The 18,692-nt window shown below is 42.0% G+C and overlaps 1 protein-coding gene across 4 annotated transcripts in view; it reads right to left on the reverse strand.

Annotated features, from left to right (window-relative positions):
• The window catches only part of CLSTN1 (calsyntenin 1), a 34,338-nt gene that overhangs the window by 2,909 nt on the left and 12,737 nt on the right, over positions 1-18,692 (reverse strand). Inside the window, exons 2-18 of one of the 4 annotated variants that reach the window (XM_031062555.1) lie at positions 17,928-18,050; positions 14,067-14,096; positions 12,501-12,696; positions 10,797-11,005; positions 10,431-10,580; positions 10,147-10,332; positions 8,809-9,057; positions 7,827-7,948; positions 6,919-7,081; positions 5,752-5,802; positions 3,960-4,117; positions 3,184-3,332; positions 2,465-2,691; positions 2,005-2,175; positions 1,289-1,434; positions 549-684; positions 106-290 (exon numbers count right to left, since the gene is read on the reverse strand). In XM_031062555.1, the coding sequence (XP_030918415.1) occupies positions 106-290; positions 549-684; positions 1,289-1,434; positions 2,005-2,175; positions 2,465-2,691; positions 3,184-3,332; positions 3,960-4,117; positions 5,752-5,802; positions 6,919-7,081; positions 7,827-7,948; positions 8,809-9,057; positions 10,147-10,332; positions 10,431-10,580; positions 10,797-11,005; positions 12,501-12,696; positions 14,067-14,096; positions 17,928-18,050 (2,651 nt within the window). The remainder of the gene's footprint in view (positions 1-105; positions 291-548; positions 685-1,288; positions 1,435-2,004; positions 2,176-2,464; positions 2,692-3,183; positions 3,333-3,959; positions 4,118-5,751; positions 5,803-6,918; positions 7,082-7,826; positions 7,949-8,808; positions 9,058-10,146; positions 10,333-10,430; positions 10,581-10,796; positions 11,006-12,500; positions 12,697-14,066; positions 14,097-17,927; positions 18,051-18,692) is intronic. The other 3 variants (XM_031062556.1, XM_031062557.1, XM_031062558.1) reach the window with 3 other exon arrangements.

The raw sequence follows: 18,692 nt of genomic DNA on the forward strand, positions 1-18,692 counted from the left end.
TCCCAGGTAACGTCTCTGGCCTGTGCTCAGGGCTGTCCTGCTCTCCCCCCCGTGCCCATGGGCAATAATCCCAGCTGGAAGAGGCCAGCAGCTGCCCAGGGTTACCTCCATGGGGTTGACAGTGATGGTGAGAGCAGAGTCGTCCCAGTCCATCTCGTTCTCCTTGCCCGTGTCCTGGTCCCGCATGGTTCTCTGGTGCGCGGCGCGGATCCGGAACACGCCCAGGATGATCATGAACACCAGGAAGCTGACACACACCACAATCACCACCGTGGCTGTGCTGGGGACAACTGCAGCCAGAAACACAACACTGGTAACTCTCACACTGTGCTGACAACTCCTCCCCTTCCCATCACCTGCCAGGGGAAATGGCTTTACACCAGTATTTCATGTACATTATTTCATATATATTACACAAAGGCAGTTTGTCTACAGCCACTTAAAAGGTCAGTAGGAAAAGTCAGAACTAGGCTTCATTTCCTTAAATATAATTACATCAATTTGAAAGACAAAAAAACAGCTCAACTTCAATAGCTGAGAATCCTGACCTGAAAAGGGATGAGGGTTTGCCAAGTTGTGACCAGAGAGATCAACAAAGGAGTGATGCACTGGGTGAATGAACTGTGGCTGTGCAGCAATGTGATTGGCATGTTCCACTGGGCTGGCTGTGTGGATAACATTCACCTAGGGACAAACAGAAAGTGTTAAACTCCAGAAACCCAATAGTATCATTCTGAAAAGATAAAAATAAAAAGAAAAAAAATTAAAATTTTAGTGCCTTTAATGCCATTTTCTGCTGTAATTCCATCTACTTGATGTAAGCATACTAAATAATAATTAACCTGTAACCTGCTGCAGAGAAAATGCAATTTTAGCTTCTCTGTGCTCTAACATAATCTCTTAGTATCAGAAATTTACACATTACAAGCAAAACAGCAAAGGGCCCAGCACATCCATCTGTGGCCCCCCTGAAGTGAGACAAAAAGGCCACTCAGCTCTCTGGTAGCACCACTCTCATTCCATTAGCTAAATGAACAATCTGTGTTCTCAATGCAACCTTTCCACCTTCGCACCTCCATTAGCCACACTATTTCTTCTACAAACAATTTTATTTTAAGCTGAAACACAGGACTAAAACCACATTTATATATAAAACACTGCCTGAAATGCTCACATTTCCTAATACTGATTTACAGGACAAAACCTAAATCGATAACTGGTCCATTATCTCTCAGCTGAGGCAAGCCCTTGCCTGCTGCAGGCCCCCAAGGCCCGGGCAGTGACCCACCTCCACCTGGAACTCGTTGCTGACGTAGCGCCCGTTGAGCTCCGAGCAGAGCAGTTTGAACTTCCTGTCGAACAGGGACGCCGTGTGCCAGTTCCTGTAGCGGATCAGGTGCAGAACCTCCTCGTAGTTAGCCATGGTGTCCACCCCTGGGGGACAGACACAGCTACAGCTCTGCAAAGGCACCACTTCAGAGCCCAGACAAATATTACTCCATTGCTTCACCTGAGGTTTCTTGGCCAACAGATTTTCAAGGATACAGAAAGGATAACACCACTGACACACACGTGTGGCTCCACTGAAATCCTTGGGCTGGTTTTGTGGTAAAATCCTAAACCCAGAGAGCCTTTGAAAGGATTCTGGGAGCTTTTCTATGGAATATTTTAACATAACAGAAAAGAATGATACATGCTCCTAGGCACTGGAGTACCTATGGAAGGAACAAGCCTTTTCAGGGGCAAAATCTGCAGTTCCACAGCCCAGAGGTGACCTGCTATTTGGAACAGAGTAAAGAACAGAAGGGAGGCTCCAGAATGTTGTATTTTCTAGAATCACAGCTTTCCACAGAATTGCTGTGCTTGGAATTCTAAAGGTAGTCCAAGCCTGAAATTCTAAAAGAAATGAAGTATTTGGAGTAAGGCTTACAAACCACCTCTCTAGAACTGCTTCCTTTGTCAGTCCCTTCATTCCCTCCCAAGAGCAGCAGCAGGAACCCCCACCTGTGATTATCATGCCCAGGTTGGAACTGCTCATCTCAATGCCTTTCTGCTGCAATCGTGTCATGTCAATCTCCAGGCTCTCTTGTTCCTGATTTAGTTCCTCTCCCAGCACTGTCACCTCACACATATCCAGGTTGTGCATGATCTCTTCAGATACCAAAGACTCTTGAACTAAAAATCAGAAAAAAGCCAAAGATTTAAGCAGAAACACCAGAACAAATATTAAAATCTAGGCCTGAGGAGAACAAGTATTCACGAAATAATGATTTAAAAAATAAAATACAAAATCTAAACAAGGGATATTTACATGAGGATAATGGCTTATTATCATTTCCAGTTAAGTTTTTGTTAGCCCAGACCAGAGGATCTACACCTTTTTTCCCCTTACTGGATTCTGGATTAAAAGCCCACAGCTCTCTGCAGGAGGAAGATGCTGCCCGAGGTGAGGGTGGACAGTTACCTGTAGGATCCTCATCGCCGTCCCCCTCGGGCTCCACCTCCCGGGTGATGGTGCTGATGATGCGGAGCTCCGGGAACAGGGACACGCCCTCGGAGCTCTCGAACTCTGAGGCAGAGCGGGCAAAGTGGTTGATGCCACTCAGGCTGATTTTTGGCTCCTCTGGCTGCAAGACCATGACATACCCCTCCACAGAGGGAATGGAGACACAGGCCTCTTCGTTGAAACACCTGAGAGACAGAAGCAGTTTTGCAGTCAAGGTGGTTATTTCAGAGGGAAGCACAATTACACACAGTAATTGCTTTATAAATTTTTGAAAAGCTGTCTCAGACCCAAGAGTCTTAGATAAATTCATCAGCTGCCCTGGAAAGTATGGAATAGCCACCAAGGGAGCAATCTCACAATTAATTTTTACTTACAGTTACCATTTGGCCTCATTTCTATGCTTTGACTTAGAGCCACAGGTAACCCCTTTAATGAAGCTGTGAGACTGGAGACACTCCCAGCACTCTGGCAGTACTTTCCTCCCCACCTTACACACTCCCTACTCCATTCTCAGGCAGAGAGCAGAGCACTGGTGTGGGTAACATTTGCTGTACTGCAATGTGGGATGGTCACATAGCCCAGGACTCCTTTGTGAGTATTTCTCCCAAGTGAGGCCTGTGAGCACCAGGCTGCACCATTCCCACACAGGGATGCTCCAGCTCAGCACCAGGACACACCTGACAGTGCTGGTGATCTTCAGCCTGCGGATGCCAGGAGTTGGGAACTGGCGAGAGTTCAGGTAGGAAATGTGCTGCATGGCCTTGTCCACTCTGTCAATGTCATCCCCTTCTATGGTCAGCGTTGACTGGCTCGGGTTCATGTGGATCTGAAAACAAGGACGAAAACCGTAAGAGAACACCCAGCTGAGTGACATGATCTGGCAATTCAAACTGGAGCTCAGCACTGCTAAATGCAGAAGAATTGCATCCATATTCAAAGCCAAAGGGTCATTACTTCCCAGCCTTGTGGCACACAGTCTGAGCTCCCTACTCACTGCCTTACCCCAGGGCAATGTATTTGTGGTTCATACTTAAAGAAAAAATCTAAGCACATATCATAGTTCTGGTTCTAGTAATACAGAAGAGAGACAGCTAACATATAACAGAAATTTAGCTCTGTTCACACAAGCTTGCTACTGAAAAAGCCACATAATCTCATTTTATGAAACTGCTTGTTAAAGATCTCTTATTAGACAATCTGCACAGCTGGTAAAACAGAGGCTTACAAATATGGAGTTTCTCTTCAAGATTTAAAAGACAACAGAGTAACTTACATTTCTAAGACCAGGTTTATACAAGAAAAATTTCCTACTTTTATGTAATATTAATGCAGAATGCTACAAGAGATAAGCTTTTTATATCTGGGGCACCCTGTTAATTCTGCCAGTAAAACTTGTAACTCTGATCAGACAAGGAATATGTACATGCTCCCCTTTGTTTATATGCAAATTTACCTTCACACCTTTGCCAACACCGTCAGCCATCTGCAAATCCAGCCCCTCTTTGCAGGTGTAGAGGCAATCAATCACCTTCTTGTTCTCCAGTTTACCAGAACGGATCATCAACCCTGCCAGATTGCCTCGGAAAAACTGAGCCATGCGCAGTTCGCCACCTTCAAAACACGAGGGAGGAAAAATCTTCACTCTTTGTGATTCTTTTTGCTTTTTCTTTTGTAAAACAACAAGTATGCCAGCTGATACACACAGCATTATACACATGCAGGTTAGTTTTCATCCATTCTGGGTGTTAACCTTGTGATTAGGGTCAGGCACAAAGAAAGAATTAAACAGTTCACCATGCACGTGGCCTTCAGACAGCTGTGGCCACCTTGAACTGACTGCTCCATGACAAACATCTCAAAAGAAGCCCCATACAGCGAGGTGGTGCTCAGAAATCAAACACAATGGGATGAGCCATGAAACCTGAATCTTCCTGCTGGGGTAACACCTGCTCCTACTCAGGACACAGGACAGCATCCCTCCAGCTGTGAGGGATCTCCACCTAAGCCAGCACTGCAGGCTCTCCCTGCACTCCAAGGGTAGAAAGGAGCTTTGTAAAGTCATTCAGCTCATTCTGAGAGGTGTCCAAGAGTTACCTGCCCCCTCTAAAGGTGCCATCTTCTCTCTGCAGATTCAAGTGAGCAGTTTAAACCCAGGTAACTCAACTAAGTCTGATAAGCCCTTCATCCCCCAGTTTTTGAAGATGATGTCACCATGATCAGCTAGTCCATCTTGTTAAATCCTGGGGCCACAAAACATCACCTGGAAATGTGTATTTTCAAGCCCATTACTTACTAAGCAACCTGACTTTAGAAAGATGTCTAAGCTTGTTTTAGAAGTTTTAAGTGATAAAAGATCCTTGGTACAACTCAAATATTCAGTGGTGAAATGTCCTGTTACAAATTACACCATTTTCATACAGCTTCAGCTTCTGGAGCCCCTGGATACTGCTCCCTTCTTGCCAAATTAAAATGTGATGCACAGCTAGAAACCTCTTGCCAGTTACATCCAGACTATTCCAGCTATTCTTAAACTTTACAGGAAGGGTACATGTCTTGAATTCACTTTTAAAAATATACACTAATTTTAAGTATCCCAACTCAAGACACAAAACCCACCAAACTATCACTAAAATTTGTTATGAGGAAATAACCCTGTAGCAAATCTGAAATACCTGGTAGCCAAAGCTTTTTTGCCCATCACAATTAGAATTTTATATAAGTATCTGTGAGTATCCCCTGTAAATTACAGGTCTGTGTTTGTGAGCAGCCTGATCTAAATATGAGATCAGTCTTGTTCTGAGAGAGGAGCAAAGGTACCTGAGTTCCAGAGGTCCTGCCCAATGTACTGAGTAAATTCTATAATAAAGACACATACCTACATGCATAAATACATACATATATACAGGATGATGTGTGTTTATGCTTTAACAAAACTGGATGAAAGAGATTATAGCTGATATTTTACAACAGCAACTTTTTTCACCACCGTTGCAGATTTGTACATGGAAGTACATTTGGATGCAATCAAAAAAATACCCAAAACAAACAAAAAAACCCCAAAACTAAGCAGAAGTCAGCTGATGATGCTCTGCAAATAGAAGCACAATGAAGACACAAGCCTAGGAGAGGATTATGTGAAGGTCAATGGCCCAAATGCAATGCCTGCATTTCATGCTGTGTGCGAGATGAAGCAATGTCTTGGCTTAAAAATGAAATAAAACAGTAGGGAAAAAAACTCCAGCAACCTGCAGAGGTCTCGGGCACAGTTTCATTGTCATTTTCACTTCCTGTATATTCTGTAGAAAAGCAAGACAAAGAATAGGACAACAGGGAAAGGACCAAGTAGTTACAATTTGGCAAACTCTCAAATGCAAGAAAATACAAAGCAGCACATCCCCCAAAGCTTGCTTATATTGGACCCAGCTCCTCAAGGATTATGAGTTCTTGGAAACAAAGAGCTGCAGTGCAGGGGAAGACACATCACTGTGCTGGTACAAGAACAGTCATGGCACCACAGCCCAAAGAGCCCCACACACAAGCAGCAGTGACACCAGCACGAGCTGCAGAACCAGGAGAGGAAACCTCACACAAACCCTTGTCTTTAGTAAGACAACACAACTCTAACAACTGGCTCCATATGAGGGGAAATTAATGTAAGACCCAGACTAATACAGTAAATCACCAAAAGGTATTGAAAGGTAATCAAAAGAAGCCATTATCAACACAGATTTCTTAATCAATAATAGAATCACATGTATTGAGCAGTCAATTTATCAAATGGACGCACTAAAAAATTAAAATTGGCTTTTAATTCTTTAAAAGAAATGTTACAAGGACTTCTTTAGAAGGATAAAATCTTTTGCTCCTTGGAGACAAACTGCCTACACAACTTAGTGCAGTCTAAACAGAGCAGACAATAAAGCAGATGTCTATTTTTATAGGCAGAAATGGTAAAATACCCAAGAGACAGCACTGCTGTGTTGCTCTGCAGAGCTGTCTGCTGGACAAGCTTCCATTGATGAGAAGGCTTTTCCTAGAAGATGCTTTTCAACCTACTTGAAATGAAGTGTTCTGCTTGGTAATCTGAAGTATATGAGGCATTGTTACAACTACTATTAAAAATAAGCTAACAGTATTCCCCACGGCCACCACAAAAATCATGTTGATGGAATACAGGCTGGTGAGCAGTCTTGTATTTCACACACCTGTGGCCAATGAGAAAACAAACAAACATTCATGGAAAAAATTACTCAGAGGAAGTATGTGATACCAGCTTGGAGCAAAACCCATCTGCAAGAGGCAAAACACGTTACATTTCAGGCACTAAGAAGACCTGCTGCGTACGTCTAGATAACCACAGAGATTTCATTAGAAAAAGTTAATTAGAAGTATTAACAATTGTCAATATTTACCTTGCCAGCATGCTCCAACCACCAGCTGTGTTTCTATCTTGGAAGGGTGGAGTGGGTAATCCTCAGTGACTGGGAAAGGATCGTAGGAAACCCCATCCACGTACAGAGACACCGCAGGAAATTCAACATTGACCACATAGTGGTGCCACTCTTTGTCACACACCTGAATAGAGAGTTTGAAAAATTCTGTCATTTTTTTTTCTATTGCAGCTCAGTAACTGATCTGGTGCCATGTTTTACATAAACATACGTGCAGATGTACCAACGACCTACAACACAAGCCTGTACAGACACAGTTGATCTTTCACACACATGGCACACATCTGAAAAGCAAACTGACTGCCAAACATTAATAAAAAGTTTCTTTAGTCTGTTGCCAATACAGGAAGCTGCATATACTTCCTTTCCTTTAATTTTTATATTAAATAACAGCCTATTCCAATCTAAAAATGCATTACTACATGCATGCACATCCTGAAATACTGTTATAAGACAACCTTACTTGACAAAGGACAGGTATTTGCTGAGAGGAACTGTTAAAAAACCAGGACTATTTATCACAGATCCAGGGGGCTGAGAAAATGTCACATGCTCAGAAGTACTTGAATGCTATAATCAACCTGGAATAAATACTTCCTGCTTTCTCATGCACTCCACCTTAGAGTGCATCTAGTGAAGACAACTGCTGTCACAGCTGTAAGACTGATGCTGTACTTTCTACTTTATACTCAAGATGAAAAGCTGAAGCCAAGCCTGCCGCTCGATCACAAGTGAAAGCAGCACTGCTGGGTTCTGTAGAACAGGAGTTTGGAGGGGCAGGAAGCATTTATTACTAAGTACACTGCCAGGGGTGGTAGTGGTTGCTGGCTTTCACTCTGGGCACTGTACCCATGAGCTCCCAGGCTCACCTGATTGAGCTTCCAGTGGAACTCAGCAGGCTGGTAGGACTTTCCCTGGGAGGGATCCTGGCGGAACAGGAACACCAGGCGGCAGTTGTGCACGTACAGGGCGTAGTGGTGCCGGTTCATATCTGCACAGCAGTTCATGTAACAGCGTTAGTTCCTGCACTAAAACCTCACCAACAAAATGCACCTGGCTCTGCAATCTCACACTTCAATACCAAAGTCACTGTCAGGCAGTAAACAATGCAGAAGTAAATCAGGCAGGGTAAGAGGAATGTAAAACATCTGCAGCAGCAGTGAGGGCAAACACTCTTGAAGAACCCGTGAGGCTGCAGAGCAGACAGAGAAGTCTCTATCCAAACCCACCTAAACCAAGGCACAGCACTGAAGAGCCAGAGATAAACCTGTCAGCAGGAGAAAAAGAGCTCTACTTGCAAACAGAAGAGCTTTCTTTGATACAAATGGCAATTATGGAAACAGGGTTATCACATTTCCTTCCTGTTAATGGCATTTTCCAAACTATTGTTTCTGTGTCATAAGCAGAGAGTGAAATTATGCACAGAGTAAAAAAAAAAACTTAATCTCTGGAGAAAGAGAAATTATATCCTCCTAAGGAAAATAAAGATATAGCAGCAAATGCTGTCACTAGACCTGATATATGTGGCCCAATGTTTTTAGGCAGCATCAAGAACAAGGCTATCTTTGGAGATGCAAACTCCAGGCTGCAGTGCCAGAATAAGTAATCTACCACAGTAAAAGAAGTGCATGATGTAAACTGAAACAGAATTAGAAAAACAAGTCTGCCCAATCTGAAGCTACATAATCTAAGGCTGAGTCTAAACATAAGCACAACAGTGATTTTTAAAGTCAACTTCATATAAATTCCAAGAAAAGCTCAAGGTAGAGAAAACACTGTCACATGCGCTGCCAGAGCACATAAAAAACCAACCAACCACAAAGACTGTTTATAACTGAAGTATTGACAAACCTGTCTTGTCTGAATTGCACAGAATTGTCTCTTTCTCCTTGGTTCCGGGCCCGTGCCTCATCCATACTGAAATCACGAAGGGCTCTTTCAGATTGACTGTGACAACACCATCTGGAATCTTCACAGCCTGTGTGCCATTAAACTCGAAGACCTGGTCGCTGTCATGGCCATTATCCGTGGGCAGCCCCACAGTCCAGTTAGCAGCACTGCTGGGAGGGGGCAGCAGCTCAGCTGTGCCAGAAGCAGCACCTACAACACAAATGATCAAACCAAAACAGAAATTTAAAAGACCACCACAGGTTTCAAATTCAACTGTTTATCTCAGCACTAATTTCTCAGCACCAACTGTCAGGATTATGCACTGCCATCACCCAATTCTCCTTTTAAATAGTGTGGCACTAATTACAGGCATCTAATACCATGGTAACTTCCACAAATTTCACTTCTCGGTGGACAACTAATCTCATAATAAGCAAATTCAACCTCCACAGCTATAGAATCTTATTTTGCCCCTATCTCAAGAACCCTTTCATTAATGCCACTTGTCCCTCAGCCCCACGAGCACGATGTCTTTCTCTGGACACTGTACTTAGCTGTGAGACCAGAAGTGATCCAGCTGAAGAGAGTGCACAAGCATCCCCTCCTAGCCCACAGCACAGTCAGCAGCAGGTACCTTTAACGTCACACTGACCTCAATCAGGGAACAGCTCAGGAACTGCCTGGGTCTCTGGGGTTACATGCTACTCAGACTTTCAATTACTTTCAACTGCATACGAAGGCATAAATCGTGAGTGATAATTTATCCTGTAATCTCAATTCTTCCATATGGCTACAAAGGACTCCACTGACTTTTTGTAAGACCTTTAACTGCAGCGTAAGTAGATGCCAAGGGCATTTATTCCTAGGGCAAGCACAGTACAAATTTAAGTGATCCAAGTTAACTGGTTTTTTCTTGGTTTTCTCTAGTTTTTTATCAAGTATTTCTCAGATTGCAGCCATTACATCCATCATGCTGAGAAAAGTAGAGGCTTTAACAGCTATACCCTTCCACACAAATTCTTCCAGCTCTTCAATATGAATCTCATGCAAGGGACATTATTAGTCTACATAAGACAGCAGAGAGGCAGAAGAAAGAGATTCTTTACCACATTTGAGAATTATTGTAGAAGTCACCTTCAGGCAATTTCATGCCTTTTGCTGCCAGTGAGGAAATGAGTTGAAGGAAACTATGTGCAAATGAAGACCAGATCTACTCATTGATTTCTGGTCTAACATAAAATTCAAAGTAAAACTAGTAAGCAAGAGAGACCACTTTTATTTTAACAAAAGCCTTCTTACCACAGAGCCTGTGGATGGATTTCTCAGAGTAGGTGTCTCTGTCACAGCCTTTACCAATATGGTTGGTTTCTAGTTCCACCGTTGCTTCAACTGAGGTTATTGGCTCATCACATGTCTCCAAATGCATCCCAGGGAACAGAGCCAAAGAACCAGTGCCAGGCTCGTATTCTATTCTTTTGCTCCAACCTGAATATTTATTCAAAGAAACAATATTAAAGATCTCTCGTGTTTAACTGAAGGCACCAGCAAATGCTAAAAGCAGAGAGGAAAGACAGCAAACTAACCTTGCCAGCCAGGCTTGCACGTAGGCTTAACGCTAATTTTAACCAACACATCTTCAGCAGCTCTCTTCTTCCCACAGTCATAGGCTGTTACTGTCAGTTTATACTGGTGCTCTTTACCATAGCTTAACTTTTCTGTGTTTTTTATATAACCTGACACAGAAAAAAAGTCAATTGTCAGACATCAAGACAATTCTTCAGGGTCATTACTGCATCCAGGTACCATCTATGTACTTCATACAGACTTGAATAAACCCATCTGCAAGTGCATTACCCTGCACTGTTTGACTTTTCAGTGCCAGGCTCCAGGCCCAGGTGGCCCTGTTGTGTGGGTGGCCAGTGCCAGCCCGCCCCAGCTCCGTGTCTCACCGTCCTTGTCGATGGCAAAGGGCACGTCTGGAGTCACGATCTCATAGCTGCAGATCTGGCTGAACTGGGGGGAGCAATCTGCATCCACAGCCTCCACCTTGAGCACGTTGTCATACCTCTTGCCCTCGATGACCGTGGCCTTGTAGGACTTCTCCTTGAACACCGGGGCGTACTCGTTCACGTCGTTCACCTGGATGTGAACTGTGGCCCTGCAATGACACACACAGGGCTCCCAGGGCCTGCACACCCTGCTCCTGCCAGCACTGCATACAGCAGCTTCCTCTCTGCCACCAGAGCCAGGTCAGTCTTTCATCCTGACAGCTCTGAACCTGCTCTGCTCCCGTGCAATGGGCTCCAAACAGCCTCCCTCCAACCTGGCCCCGTCTTCCCATACCATAGAACACACCACTGAAATGAAGGTAAATGGCATCTATACTAGCAGAGAATACCTGTTGCAAGAATTACACAGCTAGGTCAAAGCAAGGAATAAGAAAGGAAAACCTGTGTTGGAGGTCTCTTTCCTGGGTACTTTAAACAAGGAAAAATCTGCATTTTACATTTGCCTTTTTTTCTTCCAGTCCGCTTACTTCCATGAATGTGAAGGTTTGGGTTTTGATTAATAGGAATATTTGCACCTGGTTCTGAATGACTGTTACTTTTCTCCTGTTCAAAGAAATGCTTTTTGAGTATTACAGATTCTGCCAAATCAGCTTCTTTTTCACATGAAGTCATCCTTCAGCATTCCAGCTCTCAGAAACAAGCAACCACTGACTAATAAACACAAAAATCTCAACTTCCCTAACTAGGAAAGCAGTGGATGTTTCTCCAATATATTGCTATATAATTCAGTGTAGTTATAGGTTTTGTTTACTATCACCGGTCATTTGCAAATAAAACTCAAACCCTTGTATAGTTATAGAATAGCAAGGGTTTGTTTGTCATGAAGATGATCTCTGCTACTCTATTCCTCATCTTATTTATGCCTCTCTCTTTCCTTCACACAACTGCTCTTCTCCCACATGCTCTGCAGATGTCTACACCAGAGTGTCAAACAGTTATTCTCAAGTGGGTTTTCTAGAGACTATTTTATATTGTGGTTTTTCCTTAGATAAAGATAAGCTAAAGACTGCTTTGTTCCCATTCTTTAATGTAGGCAGAGATGAGCCCCATGCTGTTGATCTTGGGTTCTCTGGTGGGGCTGTCTGGAAATGATAGAAACATGAATGCTTTGGCATTTTGTTAAGCTTAATAGACTGACTTCTTGAAACAGTTTTTTGGATTTAGAAACTGAATTCCAAAATAATCAAGGCTTGGTACCCAATTGCAAACTCTACCAACTCAAGACAGATTGTAAGTGTATCAGCAGTTTCCCTGCTTCTATCCCCACCTGGTTTTCTAAGGTAAACCCAGAGACATCAAGGGATAAAGCAGTACCACCTAAGATACAAAAGAAGGGATGTCCAAGCAGTTCACGTCCATTTTGCTGCTCTTTTTATCACTATTATTGCCCTGCTTGAGCAGGGAGGTTGGACCAGATGAGCCAGTGTGGTCCCTTCCAAGCTGACCCTCTCTGTGGTTCCATGAGAAGCCTTCCAGGATGAACACTTGGTTCACATTTACTCTCAATACACAGACCATAAATCACCACAAGCAGGAGACTCCTCGGAGCCAAACTTCCCCTCAGCCCACCCCAGACTGACTTACTTGTGGGATTTTTTTGCATTTGCTCCATCTGGTCCCTTCCCACAGTCATAGGCCTGGATGGTGAACGTGTAGTCCTTCTGCAGCTCACAGTCCAGCTTTTCCTTAGAGCGTATAATTCCCTCACCAGTGGATTTATCCACTACCACTGCTTCAAAGGGAACATTCTGCCCGTGGATTTTAAACCCACAAATCTCACCTACAGAGTTAAAGTAAAGATAGGTTAGAACTGGTCAACGTGATGATGCATTTTTAAAATAAATGACCAAATATTTTGCAGCCAGGGGTTTGTGAGGGTCTGTGGACAAAGCAAGAGCACTGTGCTTTAAAATGGGTGAATTCTGGGAACTTTAGTAAAAAGAAGCAAACGTCTGCCTTCCAAGCAACTTGTTTACTTTGCATCCATTCATGCAGGAGTACAAAAGAGAAAAAGAGAAATGTAGACAGGCATTTCACAGGAGTACTTGAGACAGCTCTAGGACAAGAGTAGATCTTATGTGAGCATACAGCCAAGGCCACTGGTAATACCTTCTATGCCAAGCTACTGGCAATAGCTGGGCAGCTGGCTTACTTTGACCAGAGCAAGAGGTTAAAATGCACAGTTACAAGTCAAGAGATGAAAAGGCTTCAAGTACAGATTCAGCACCATAATTACAGAAATTCTGTCAACAGATCAAAGGACAAAGTCTTCCTGTGCAATGTACCTGGCTAAAATCGGGAATCAAAATAAACTACTGAATGAGAAAGGTAGAAATACCAACTTCTCAGGCATCCATTTCAACAGCTATCTGCTAACACAGGCCAAATGCTAGTCAAGGGATCTCTCAGCAAATGTTTTAGAAGGCTTTCCTTCTAGTCAAACTCTTCACCCTACAAACTTGGAAGAGGAGTCCCCAGCACATCAGTTTTAAACACACCACAACGCCAGCTGGCACAGCTGGGTGAGCCCAGCACACAGCAAAAGCCACTCAATAAACTGTTTGACCACCTACACTGTGTTTTTACCTCTGCAACTTGTTGTATTTCGATGGGGATTTTCTTACACCAACAAACCCCACTGTTTTGCTATTATAGTTGCAGTGGTTTCTTGGTACCAACAACACACTCCTAATGAAAACATGTCTAGAGGTATTCAAAAAAATGGGGGCGATTCATATTTTAAATCACTGAAGTCAGTCCTGAAGGGTGTGTACTGCAGGAAGGTGCTGTAATGCTTCAACACTTCACAAAGCATGTGGAAAACTTCGGCTGTCCCAAAGAAGTGATCTACAAGGGAAAATATCAGAAAATGCTAATTTTCCAATTTTCCCCAAACAACTTCTTCAACGTCCACACAATGTACAATAACCCCAAATGGTTCAAATGGATGTCTGATTTACAGATATTTCTAACCAAGGGTTTGGTTACATAACACTTTTGATCAATATATTTTAAAATAGAAAAAAACTGGGAGAATAAATGGGACAAAAGAGCATGACAGGATCTTCTGTTTCAGTGCTGATTCCCCATTTCATAACCAAAGTTAGTAGGTTAATATTCATAAAAGGGATAGAAAGAACCCTTTATCACCTTCTTTGGTGACTGTCACCTCAAAACTCTCTAAAGGGAAAAAAGACAAACCCATGTCAGTAACAGGAAAGGTTGAATGGGAGCAAATAAGGAAAAGGCAAAGATGCACACATTACACAGAAAAGCTCTGGAAAAACTGTATTTTAAAATTCCAGTGGTGATTTGCTGTAACTGTTACAATTTTAGAGTTTTAGTTATGGTAAATATGATTTAATCTTTTAACCCCAGGTTTTCATTTGGAGAATTCTGAAATATTTTATACGATCAAGGCTTTGTTTTCTCCTTTTCTTTTTTTAATAATACCAACTGCTAAATGAGATATTTTCAAAACTGCATGTTGATGAATAACAGCCCATAAAGTAGAATTTATCTGAATTTATTTACATTATTCTGTATAAAGTATTGCCATAATTAGCGACTAAAAAATACACACATTAAATTGTAATCCTGATGAACACAAGTTTTAATTCAAGGAATGTGGAGAGGGAGCTACACGTTTTCCTAGCAGCATAGCATCAAATTTGACACAAAAATGGATGAAACACTACTGCAACAAGATTTCCTCTTAGGTTTGCTACCAGCTATGCAAGTGAGCCACGGATGGGACAAGAGCAAAATCTGTTTGCTTACGGTGTCATCTCCTCTACAGGACATTCCTTTTCTAAAAATCCCCCTCCCAGCCTTGCCCACAGCAGCAGAGCTCCCTTCCTAAGCAAATTGGGGCTGGTGGCATCAGCACTGTCCCACCCCAACATGGGAAGTGCCTCCAGGGAGAGGGACCCCAAGGGCTTGATGGATTTTGTTTTTTTTTTTTTAAAGAATCTATAGAGATTCTGCAAGATCCTTTTCAAAGCTCTCCACATAGTCATGTTTTAAATTAAAAATTCCTAACCCCCACAAAATACTACTTGCATCCCAGAATAGCAAGGGGGAAATAAAGGACTGTGGCTGAGAAGTGGTTTTCTCCAGGGGTGGGAGAAGAGGGACTGAAGCCCTGTTACAAGCACATCAAAAAACCAAGGGAAACACTTCAAACACCTGGCTACGAGACCCTGCACTGCACATTCAGCTGTGTGAAGGCATCCAGATACAGCAGTGTCTGTTTCAAATGTAATAGAAATTCAGTTCCTTTATGCACAGTAAAGGGGAAATCCCTGCTTGAGAGCTTCAGCCATCAGACTGGTTTGAGGCACAAACAATAAACATACAATAAAAAATGTAACTGTCCTTTATTTTATTTTTATTTTATTTTTTTTTTCAGCAAAATCGCTTAGGATCAAATTCCAACATGATTCAATTTATAATGTAGAAAAGAATCACTGAGGAACAAGAATGGTCACTGTCTTCTCAAGCAGATCTGTAACAGTGATGGTGCAGAAGATGTTTCCATCCTGTCCCTATGTGCCAGGCAGCTTGACAAGACAAGCTGGCATGACTGTATTCACCCCGTTTCCAAAAGTGTGTAATTTCACATTTAAAACCATACAAATACCCCAAGAAATAAAAATCTACATAATCCCACTTATTTTTGCACACCTGAATTTTAGGGTCCTACCCACAGCACAGAGTGAGCACAGCAATAAATGTTACTTTTACTTGCCCCACAGTTCATGTACTACAAAGCATCTAAATGAACTCGTTTCGAGATGTTTCGACACGCTCAAAATTGAAATAAAGCAAAAAAGCTCTACTTAAAGTATTTTAAATCTGCAGACAGTTCAGAAGTTTCACAGCTCAGCTAGAGGGCACAATTAATTAAAATATCCAGACTTTTGAAGCATGAATAAATTTGATTTATAAGCAGGAGCACAGCAGCAAGGGCTGAAGCAGCCAGTTAATCCTGAGCAGTGCTTTGTTTGCTGTGAAAGCACATCAGTGGCCCCGTGGGCTGCTCACACTGAACGCCCAGAAGTGCTGGGCACCAGCAGGGTCTGTGCCAGGACAGCTGTGAGCACAGCTCCAGCAGAGCTGGGAACACGCAGCACTCACCCACCCGGGCTCCTCAAGGACAGGCTGCAGGACTGCTCCATTTCATGGCCCACAAGCACTTCCACAGAGCCCCACGGCAGCCCTTCAACATTTATACAATTCTAACCCAACATTCTCATACCAGGAATTTCTTTACAACGTTCATGTGCCATACTCTAAACTTAATTTCTTTAAATCCATTGCTCTGCTCCTGCTGTTTGAGAAATGTCCATTTTTGAAAGCCAAAATATATTGCTTATACAAATATATTCTGTTTATATGATTTCCCGTTGACAAAAATGTTGATTTAATGAAAGCAGGTTTATACAATTTAGATCAACCCAATGGGAAAAGTCTCATTTAAGAAATGCTTTGAAATTGGATTTTCCTCTGCAAACACAACAAAATACTTGAAGATACTCTGACAGTACTTTCTTGAAAACATTCCTATCCAAGAGGTATAAAACTGCCATTTTCAGAATCTGTTCAATGCTGCTGAACTACCAGCACCTACATTTAAAGCACTTAAGAACTCCAAGAGGTGATTCACGTTCTCCTCATCCCTGAGAACACAAGTCAGGCTTCCCATTCCTCTTCTTAATTAACAGATTTTGTGTATCCCAACACAATGTTCTTCGTTTGGCAATGAAAGTTTTGTCCACAGACAGCAGTTTTATTTCCAGTTAAGACAGTAGAAGAGCCTCTGCCATATGTACCCAATGCATGAGGAAGTTTGAATTTCAGAGGTTTAGCATTATCTCTCAACTTCTGAATAACAAATTTACCATTATCTTCAACTTCATTGGAGATAATTACAGCCTTATGATAATGAACAAAACTGTTACTTTAAGCAGTACCTCAAGAAAATTGTGACCAAACTGCCATAAAACTGCAGCATTCAATGAAGTCAGCTGGTGAACCTTTCGAATGGCTCTTAATTTAATTTAATCACTCTCCTATCTCTTCCTCCATGAAGCCAGGCTAAGCAATGCTCCCAAAAGCGGCTCATGTCACATCCTTTAGGTACTTCACTAGGATTCTTAACTCTCAAATTTTGCTGAACCAAATAAGCTTCCCCAAATATCCAATTTAAGCTTGTGTTATCCACCACAAGTAATTTAAATACCTGCAGATGCCCAATGGTATTCTTCAAACACATCTTTCTAATGCCAAACACATCTTTCTAATGTCAAACTCAAAAAAGGACTTTCCTTAATACTGCATCCAATTAATGAATACAGTATGCCTAAACAAAAGTTTTCAGAAAAAAATCTACTGCAGAAGTTTATAAGAAAATTGTCAGTCCTATGTTCAAAGTGAAGAATCAACCCACACTTGGCAAATATCTTGTGTATCATTCTCTATATTCTTTACTGGAGGAAAAAAAGCCTTTTCTTCAGCCAGAGGAAGTTGTTCAGTTTTCAAAATACCCTAGACTGTTAAGCAAACTTATCATAGACATGCAATCCTAATTCTACTAATTAGTATTGTCACTTTATTAAGACACAAATAAAAATCGTTAAGGAAACCAAAAACCAAAACTCTCTTCAGAATGGTAAGAAAATCATTGTTTCAGAACTCCCACGCTGAATGCTGTGAAATGTGGAATCTGGAGGATTGAAGAAAAGGATAGACACTATGAAAACAAAAATAAACCACCAGAAAAATTACCATGTACACATGAAATTGAAAGAAGCAAAGTACTTTCTGGTTTGGATACATGGATACAGCTGCAAACCTGAAATAAAATACTGGTCTATGCACACACATTTCCTAGGATCTAAAAGCTTTGAAATGTTATGCTAGTGTTAGGGAAAACACACTAACATAGAGCATTTGCCCCCAGGAAAGCATTTCTACATCTTCAAACAGAAACGTAGATGAATTCTTTACCTGCAAAACGCAGAGGTGCATCTTTGTCCAGGGCTATTAGAGGGGGGTCCAAGAGCACCGTGTTGTCATTTTCTGTAACTATGCCATGATAGGTTGTTTCAATCCATGGCTTATGCTTGTTAACTGAAGGGAAAACAAAGTACAAAGTCAAAACATTTGAAACTGACAATATCTTTAAAAAATGTTTTATAATACTAATTTCTGTATTTTCCTCCTTTGTAATTCTGAATCGAGGTTTTAATAAACTAAAAAATTCGAGACAAAATCTTGGCTAAGTATGTTCAGAAAATCTGAGTGTCCCTGTAGGCTTTCCAAAAGTAACTCAGAGAATTTAAATTAGTTTCTAACTATGCTGGGATTTAAGATGCCCCTGAAGTGCAATTCAAAAACCTGCTAACAGTGATGGGGAGCTGCTGCCATCAGTGCCAAGTGTGTCACCAGCAAAATCTCAGTCAGAAACAAACTAGAGAACATGAAACACCACGGTTTGTTTACACTGTGCTTCCCCCCACCATGGAAAACCGGGGATACAGCTGGTGCAATATTCTTCAGAACATGAAGACTTGTTCTCAGGTCAGCTTTTTCTCCTGTATAGAGGGTTACATTATCATTAAGAAAACAGGTGGAAAAGAGGTAACATTTCATTTCTTTAGTAGTTGTTTCAACATACTGGGAAACCACTAAGAAATCTCACACGAGACAATCCTTCACCTCTGCACAGAAGAGCCTCCAACTGATCCCCTGAGCCTGTCTCAGGATGACTGG

Source organism: Geospiza fortis, unplaced genomic scaffold, assembly GCF_000277835.1.
Source record: "Geospiza fortis unplaced genomic scaffold, GeoFor_1.0 scaffold662, whole genome shotgun sequence".
NCBI lineage: Eukaryota > Metazoa > Chordata > Aves > Passeriformes > Thraupidae > Geospiza > Geospiza fortis.